The following is a 9,492-nucleotide window of genomic DNA, read 5'->3' as shown; positions in this document are numbered from 1 at the left end:
TCTCTAATATGCTTTTTTACCTTGTAACATCCCACAGGTTGTTCGCATGTTACCTGAGCTGGAGGTTTCATGTGAACTGTTTTGTTTAACAGCCATTGTTGGACTTGTGGTTAATATCTTAGCTAGTCCTTTCAGAAATAATTTATATTTTTATCTTCACCACTGCTCCATGATGTTGAGTTCCACATTTAGTAATGCAATAAGTGCAGAATTACTTTCCTGGAGAAGTTTAGTTCTGTTCTGTTACTCATTAAAACTTATTTATCGGGGATGTTGTGAAGTGAAAATACAAATTTTCCTGTTAACTATTTATTTGTTTTGTTGATTCTTATCCTCTTCTTTCCCTGTTTTACCTGCCAGTCATCCGCTACTGGATGCCCTTTTCCTCATGTTTTCTCTAAGGATGAGAGAGATTTGGTGTGGGATCGGGGCTTTCATCTCTCACTGGTAGGAAAGGTTCCAAGTGAAACCTGACAGCCCACCTCAGAATGCTTTTACTTACAGATGCTTGTCTTTCCCCAGAATATGTAAAGTAGCAAAGAGGGTAGTATAGTATTCAGTATTAACTGCTTAGTTTTTTGAGGGGAAAGCCATTTTCTGATAACCCAAACCTCAAATCCTCTAGTTACAGTTCAGATAATCATGATTTAGCTTTCTGTACACACCTTCTGAATTTTTCTGATTTTTCAAATGCAAATTTATAAAATTCAGGACTGATGCTATGGGACTGATACAGGCACCCAGAGTGTGAGAAGACAGGCTTGCAAAACCCTTCACCTTTGTTTTGCACTTTCTTCTGATTGTTGGAGTATAATCTGTAAATTTAAACACAGTAGTTGTGACTGCCCTCACATTCAATAAAATACAGAGAAACAGATTTCTTTTACTTTCTTTTCCTTCCCCCTTACCTAGGAGCCACAGTGGGTCCAGGTAATATCCACAGGAATGTAACTGTGCATTTAGGCCATATATCAAATGAAAACAATCAGGTTATGTGTTTGGTTATTTTTATTGCTTTCCTCTCTTGATCAAGTGGCTGTTTCATAGATGCAATATGTTGCCATTACTAAGGCGATTTTTCCTTCATTATTTTTATTACCTGGATTGAGGAGGAGGTCATGATTATCTTATCTTTCTTTAAAGCAAAAGCATACATGAATGAAGACCTTGATACCTTTGAAAGCACTGTTTGATGTAATCTGCTTTCAAGGTATCACATGCAATACTGTATGTCATCCAGAACGGCATCAAACATATGATGCAGAAGGTCTTGTGTCTCAAAGGGGGTGCCTTTGTCCTTCTGTCCTGAAAGCTCAGATTTGTAGTTCAGGTTTGGAAGGGACTGCTATGTGAGGTGTAACGAATTCATTCCCCCTGTTTGAGGTCAACCACTAGTGGAACGCTGGTTTACAGTAAAACCAGCTATGGTAAGGGTGGATTCCCTAATTTACATCTTTAGTTTGAGTTGAAGAGACACTTTTTTCTCTGCTGGCATCTGTTCTGTTAAAGTCTTTTATAAATATCAAGAAACATTTTCTTGTTGCTATGGTCTTTGTGTAAGTAATGTATAGCAAAAGGGAATGATTTGCTTGTTTTCTTTGAGTAGCTCAGAATGAATGCTTGAAATAAGAGACAATATTTTAGACAATAATTAGCTGAAACAACTTTACTCCATGTTGTCTTTGTCTACACACATCTTGCTACCATGGACTAGTTATTTTCTTTACATCTGATGTAGTTCAGTGGGATAAAATGGCAAATGCTTTGCCAGATCCAGATTTCCTAATTCCTTTTGCCTTGTTTTCTGTATTCTTTCTCTCTTTCTTTAGTTATACGGTCATACCAATAACTTGGCAGTTAGAATTTTTCAGTCAACTACAGCTTTTGCGTTCAAATGGCTTTTATCTTACCATTACCTCTTCTGTGCATGATTATTAAAATCATAATGGCTTCATAAAAACTCCTAAGGAAGAGTTTGAAAACATATGAGATGTGATAAAACAGGCAGTGGCCTCTGACGAAAGGAGCACAACTAACCTCGAACATTTATATTTATTTTACAACTGTTTATTCTACACTATGGGGGCAGTCTTGCCCTTTTTTACATTGATAGGTAGCAACCTCATCTTGTTACTAAGTACACCGTTATCCTTGTGATTCTCTGTGGCAATTTCAATCCAACTTATTTGAACACTGCTGCCAGTTCTAGAATAGTTTTCTCTCTTTGCAAAAATCAGCATATTAGTTTTTTAGCCAAACTGCTTCCTAAGGAGTTCCAAAAGTTAGTGTTTGTTTCATGAATGTTCTTCCTCAACTTCATCCAATGCTTTTCAACAACAGTTTGCCAATTCATCCTAAATAAAGAAGTTAAAAGCCACCAAATTTTAAAAATCTGTAATCTCTATTTTCTTAGGTTGTACTGATTGCCCCATGACATTTTATGAGCTACTTGCAATTGCTAAAGGTCTTGTTTTCAGAAACTTTTAATCCGTTTTTCAGTGGTTTGCTATAGTCATATTTTGAACAAGGTAACCACAGCCTCTCACTTTCTTTCTGAAGTATTGCAATTAAGTACTGAAAAGTTATAAATGAGTCACTTCTAATGGGAAGTTAGACTAAAGAAAGTCTCAGAACTATTCTGTACTCTCCATTTTTTCTTCACTCAACATCCAGTTTGTTTCCTGTGTATGAAACAGTTATCTTTCAGCTTAAATTACCAGTGAATTTCTGCTGACCAGTTTCTACATGCCTGGAGAAAAATGTAGCATGCAACTGCCAGCTGAGCATCCATCTTACAAAGCAGGTCAAGATGATCCTTTTATCACTCTGCCTTGAACAACTCTCCTTCTTCATTTCATTCACTGACATGCAACACACTTTCTGCTGAATATTTGATTTCTTCTTGATTGACAGCTGTCTATCTTTGTTTCCAACAATTTTCAAACTCTGCTTCCGAGGCCTCTTTCCAAGACCAGCTGCTCAAAAAATAGTTGTCTCTTTATCTTTTTCTGTCTTGCTACTGGTGATGCAGTAGCAAGTTTTCCTCTGCAGTTCTTTTTGTTCGGATTATCCATAGCGTGCCTCTCCTGCATTCCACATCTCTGCCATTATTCATTTTTTGCCATGTCTCCATCTCCCAGAATTTTTCAGATTGTTTGGTTCACTGAAGTAAATGAAGTATATTCCTTGAAGTAAATTGAGTGAAAGGTTGTATTCAAAGTAAACTTAAAAATAGAGGTACCTACCTAGGGCACTTGGACATCTAAGTTCTATTGACCGCAGTGAGGTCCTAGACAACATTAGTGCAGATTTAAGACATCTGCTTTATTTAACCCAACTTTGCTTGGCACTGAACCGGGCTGCGAACACTCACACACACTCATGACAGAATTTTGGAGCTGGTGTCCTCTAGTAAGGGGCAGTATTGAACAATCAAATGTGACAAGGTCTTAATGTGTCATAAGTAGATTTGCAAATATATGTCTATTTGTGCCCTGAGATTTATCAGCTAATTTCCTTGCGAGCTTTCATGGGTATTTGTTTTCATTTTTATTTGCCTAAAAGCTTTGATAAATCGGACTCAACGTTCATTACTAGTATGATATGCCATGCACATAGCAAACAAATAGAAGATCTTTTTTCGCCCTGTTATACTTAAAGCTTGGTACTTGCAGGACACAGCAAATCAGATGTAGCAGAAAATACTAAAATTAAAAAAAAATAAAGGGAAAATGGTCCTTGTTAGATCTCCTTATTTTGATCATCTAATAACTGTTAATATATCAATCCTAACTCTTTTACCTACTTATTTGAGTCAATGCCAATGCGCTGTGTAGACCATATGTGTAAATCATCTCTAAAGTCGCTATTCCTCAATTATGTAACTCTCCTAATTTTATTAATATATTCTATGGAGGATCTGAGATTGCTGTAGCATCAATATTTTGCCATTGCCAGATTGCTGGAGACCTATCTATTTAAATAAAGTCCATGAACTTTAATAAGACAAATATTCATTTTTCCTCTGCTGCGCTTCTTATTGATTAATAATTCACACATTTGGGCATTGCAAGCAAGCTGGAAACTCTGCTTGTGAAGAAGAGGATTGCTCATCACTTCACAAATGCAAATGTCATAGACAGTGGGGAGGGCAGAAGGAGACATGGAGAACACTGTCTAGCAAACCAATCCTTTTCTGCAAAGGCAGAATTTGAGTGATGGGATCTCTATCCTACCTTACTTTCTGTTCACAAAGTACCATGTAACACTCGAGTCCACTGGCAGGCAGTTCTTTAGTGATTGTCCTTGTTCTGGTGAGTATAGAGTTAATTTCACAAGGAGCCAGGACAGGTGAACCAGAACCAGGACAGTGATTTAACTCCATTATTTACAATGGTGTTGAACTCTGTCTTACCCAGCAAATAAATGGAATGCTTTACTTGCTTAAAATTAAACGTGTATTAGTGCTTGCTAGATCAGGGCCAGGACAGTCAGCATACAGATCTAATACCTGCTGTCACTACTTACAATAAATTTATCTTATCTTTTTGAGGGTTTGTTGATTTGGTTTTGTTTTTTCTTATGTTTTCAAATTTCTTAATTGGTTCATGACTCTCCTGCAGTTCCACCACAGGGAAGTTTGTGTTGTCAGGTTTGGAGGGATAAGTATTAGTCTGATAAGTCACCCTGCAGGCCTCTTGATACTTCCTTATTCTCCATTTGTCATGACTTAGATGTTTTGAAGATAATTTCAAACAAAGCAGTGTATTTAATTTCCCTTCAGGAGCAGAGGATTTATTTAAAGTAAAGCTCTAATTCTCTTCATGAAAACCTGCATGGCCCCTTTCCACTTTCTGTAGTTAATCTCTAACTGGTCTAGCTGCAGGATTTTCCCAGTTTTAAGGTAAGTTGTTTTCATTGTAACTGTGTGATTTTGGCATAACTGTAAAGGTCTCTCAGTACTCAATATTGAAAAGCCAACCTGATTTCTTTACTGTTGGGTGTATTTTAAAATTATTTCTTTGCATTAATATTACTATTGAAGTGAAGTATTTTTAGATGAAAGAAAAGGAGCTTAGGATACATCGTCATTAAGTGTGGCTTCCTATCTGAGGATTAAGTGGCACTGGGACAGTTTTATGTTGCTATAATTAAGGATAAAAAACTTAATTTCTCCTATTTTGATATTTCTCCATATTGACTAATAGAGGCTTTCCTTTAGTGTTCACTTTAGCATGGAAATTTTAAGCTGAAATTTAGAAAAAAAAGAAAAAGCTGTGGGCAAAGGGCAAAAAAGATTATATTTTTATAGGAGGAAGGTGGACTGTACAAACATCTTGGTGGGACTATAGCACAAACACCAGGTTAGCTAGGGCAAGAACAGAAAACCAGAACAAGAACAGGAAGTGAAAAGAGAAAAACTATTTAAGATAACTTATCATTTCAGGTGCTATCTCTCTGGTTGATTTGGCTTCCTAAAATAGCTGCTCATTGTTTAGTATTCTGGATCTTCTTTGGACCAGTTTGTACTGCAAGGGCAGAGATGTGTGTTTCTGAGCAAGTCAGGTAGTCCCTAATTCCTTCCCTGATCCCCTCGTTGTTACTTACAGATTATAATTTATGGTTGTCCTGTATTCCAGCTGCAAACCCCTGTCCTTTCTGCCCCATGTCGCCTCTTGCAGCCAGAGAGGTGTTGGCACTGCTTTGGCTCCGTCCTTCTCAGCCCCTGTGCCTGCCTTCCTCTGAGCGGGAGGAAGGGCGCAGGCTCGACTGCTTGATTCTCTGACCATTATTCACAGAAGCTAAAGGGAGAAAAGATCCTTCCTGTCCCCATGTCTCCATGAGGATTTCTTTGCTCATGTTACCAAGATAACAGCATACCTAAAAGTTGTTTGTTTGTTTGAAATGGTTTGTTTCTCTCTCCTTGGGACATACAGGACGCTTGCTCTGGCTGATTCCTTGATTTTTCTAATGCCTTATCTACCCATTTTTATGTGTTTACTGCTGTTTCTTTCGTTTTCAGAGACACAATTTCATCCTTCAGTGTCATCTCTGGTGGTTCACTATATTGATCCTTGGGATGAACCTTTGGGGAAGAAGCTGCTTTGTTTGTCCTTTGCTTAAGCCATGCCAGGTACTTTTGTTGTAGGAATTTCTGTTGTTGTAGTGGTGTGGTCCTGCAGGGAGCAAAGTTTTTTACAATTTTCCTTCATGGAGTTCTGTTGAAGTTAGCAGGTGTATCTCCATTTGCAGTGATATTATTTGGACAGTTTGTTCCTTCCTCCCTTTCTGAAGGATATTACCTGCTCATAATGCTTTTCTTCAGTAAATCAAAGAAATATATCTTCAACTACCCTTTTCCTTGTGAGGGAGAGAGAACAACTGACAAACACCGCTATTTTTTCATTGCAGAATTGGACAACAAGAGCCAGGAATACTTTATGAGAAAAAATAGGTCCTTAAAATTCCCCTCTGTCCCTGGAGGTTTATGTGGTTTCTATAAATACTTAATTTCTTTGTGTTGCTTCAGATGTCTGGCACTTAAAAGGCAGGGAAGAACCCAGATTAGTGTGAGAGGTTCTCATTAGTTATTCCATGGAAGGATATTTGTACTCTTTCTTACAAACTTTAGCTGGACTCCATGCGTAACAGGAGTGGAAAGTTTGGACGTTTTTAGGTGGTTCCTCGGTGAAGTTGCAAAGATACCACTGCTGCCTTTAACCAAATAAATGCTTTGCAGTTTTTGAGAAAACAGCTGCTTGTATCTCTTCACTGTTGTATGATGCTGTTTGAAAACTGTAAGAGACGTTGCTCACCCAGTGACTGTTTTTTCAGATATTGGTAATGAATTTTATGGGACTGACTCTTATATGTCTGAGACAGGAATAATTCTGTGAATTAATACCAGTTTAAAATTGTGTATGTGTTAAATCCATAGAAGTAAATGAAATGTACTATTTAATTGTCCACCTGAAATCAGTGTGTAAAAGACTCATCTCAAACTGGTTTATAACTCTCATTGGGTATATTGTACATCTATAATGTACATAAAAGGTATCCTAGAGAAAGAAAATTGACTAGGAAGTTCTGAAATGTTAGGATTATTTCAAAGCACTGAACCTCTTTTTTATTTTTCTGTAAGATCCTGAGTACTTAACGATATTATCCATTTCTGCTGATTGCATCAGATGGGAACCTCTCATCATCTCACATCTTTGTAAAATTTAACACCGATAAAGATGTCCAGTTAAAGCCATACTAAAATATACATCTCCTACCCTTAGGCTCCTTCCAGTCAGCATCTGAGGTCACTCATCCTCACTGTTCCATTGTGGACCCAAAGCCCCCTTTCCCGGCTGGCACTGACACCAGTAGCTGGCAAATCTCAGAGAAGTTTACTCCTCCTTGTCACACCTCTCTTGCCTGGCTTCTTGCACAGTTCTTACTCTGATTGAAACAAACATGATCGCTAAGATTAAGTCTGTGGTATATTTGATTATTTGGCTGCTGCTTCAGAAATGAATATTGTTACTGACTCACCAAACAAGAGTACAGGAGCTGTTCTGCAAACCCAAGTCTGTGGCTGAGCGAGCAGCAAAGAAATCCTCTCCTTTGCCCTCTCCAAACCCCAGCTTTGGCTGTACAGCTAGGTGCTTAGGTTTGCACTTGAAAGGCAGAGCTGGCAATCTGCTGCATGGCTGGCATACTGCTTAGTCCTCAACCCTTTTGCTGTCTGCATGCACTTAATTGTTTCTTGCTGGCATATACACACAGTTCAGCATCAGATTTTGACACAAGCATGCTGCTGTCCCGAAGGATTCACTGAACGGGCTGTCTTGCAGCTGCTGCGTTTTCCACCAGTTAAATTGACAGTTACCTACTGTGTGGAGTTGCTAGGAGAAGGTGAATAGTCATCATTACAGCATATTCCTTCAATAACAACCTGTAGAGCTCTCTGATTTCTCTTCTGCAGGGATTTATACATGTCTTCACTACCGACTTAGCATTTGTACAGTCCTATTTTTATTGAGAGGCTGGTAGATATTTATTCACTAAGAATCAATTCAGGATCAACTAAAGAGAGGAAAGCTCTGGCATTTGAACATGCACTCTTTTTGTAGGGTGATGTGGCTGATACTGGCTTCTACCATCTGCTTTCCTATTGCAGCCTGTTTCTCCAACCTGCAGAGCAGAAACCAGCCTTTCTTTCCTTCTGGATTGTTAAAGCCATTCACATTTATCCTGCATTGCAATGAATTATAGTCCATTTTAAGGAATCTTTTGTGCTTCTGTGCATATTCCTACAGCAGAAAAAGTGCATGAGAAAGGAGCTTGAACAGTCAGTAGTATAGTAGCTGGCTCACCCGTATGGATTAGACTCGTGAGGTCAGAGGAGCTGTGTGTACTTGCTCTGTGCTTGTGGGGGGGGATGGGGGAAGAGTGGATTTGTCTATCAAAGTGAATAGCGATTCAGGCAGGATCGTCCCTCAGCTGTTGTAATTCTGATGTGTTTTGATATGACAGCAGCTACTGTCTAACATGCCTGGATCTTCTGACTTTTGTAGTGGACTAAAGAATGCTTTTGCTTGCTGCTGAGCCTGACTGTAACTGTATCGCTGTAGGACAATAACGATGGGGGCTCGAGCAACAGAAACAACTCGGGAACTGGAAAGCACCTCTATAAAGTATCAAATAGGAGGACACGCAGAGAAAATGTGGCAACGGCTCAAAGGAATGTGAGTAGCTTCTCTCCTTGGCTTTTGTTCTGTTCCCTGGGAAAGATCGTTTTCATCTGTTTGTTAAAATGACTAATTAGCAAATGGGAGAGTTATCTCTAAGCTGTGAATAGTATTTGCTCTCATAATACAGTACATCGCTCTCATATACGATGGTACTTAGATTAATGTCGGACTCTGTATAAGGTTCAGTCACCTCATTTAAAAGATATATAACTAGCAAGAGTTATTATCCAAATTGAAATGCAGGTAAGTCCTTTCAGGTTAACACTTCCATAGCTCTGATACGATTTTGTAAAAGTTATCTTCAGAATCAGCATTGCTGGAGCTGTTTCATCATTCCTGTCAGTATATACAGGTAAGTATATTATTGCGGTTCCATAGGAGATATCAATACTTTGCCTTTTGAGAGTGCAGGTAAATAAGTCTATGTTAAAAGGTGCTTAGCTGTTAGGAGGATGCTATGTCTCTGGTTTTTTGGCAATTCTTTTGGTGTTCAGTAATGGTAAAAACTGATTGAAGGACTATTTGAAGGGGCCAGTATGCACCTGCTGTGTCTAATTCACTCCTCTCAAATGCAATTTTCAGTGTAGACTTGTGGTGCAAATGATCAGTAAATAAACATCTGCAACCTGTCAGAGAGAAACTCCATCAAACTAATGTGTTCTAAACCCCTTAAACTTCGATGCTTCCTTTTAAGTATTTGTCTGGTTTTTGCTCTGAAAGCTGATGTCAGGATGTTACGAATAAATACATT

At 38.5% G+C, this 9,492-nt stretch overlaps 1 protein-coding gene across 5 annotated transcripts in view; it reads left to right on the top strand.

The window, feature by feature from the left end:
* The first annotated feature begins 6,115 nt into the window (after positions 1–6,115).
* PDE1A (phosphodiesterase 1A) overlaps positions 6,116–9,492 on the top strand; it is a 163,346-nt gene continuing 159,969 nt past the window's right edge. Inside the window, exons 1-2 of one of the 5 annotated variants that reach the window (XM_054829572.1) lie at positions 6,116–6,133; positions 8,622–8,735. In XM_054829572.1, the coding sequence (XP_054685547.1) occupies positions 8,632–8,735 (104 nt within the window). In that variant the 5' untranslated portion in view covers positions 6,116–6,133; positions 8,622–8,631. Of the gene's footprint in view, positions 6,134–8,096; positions 8,386–8,448; positions 8,736–9,492 lie in introns of those variants that run through there. The other 4 variants (XM_054829573.1, XM_054829582.1, XM_054829576.1 and 1 more) reach the window with 4 other exon arrangements.

The sequence above is a fragment of the Grus americana genome, chromosome 6 (assembly GCF_028858705.1).
Source record: "Grus americana isolate bGruAme1 chromosome 6, bGruAme1.mat, whole genome shotgun sequence".
Classification (NCBI taxonomy): domain Eukaryota; kingdom Metazoa; phylum Chordata; class Aves; order Gruiformes; family Gruidae; genus Grus; species Grus americana.
The sequence above is the reverse complement of the archived record's forward strand: the minus strand, read 5'-3'. Positions and strand labels throughout refer to the sequence as shown.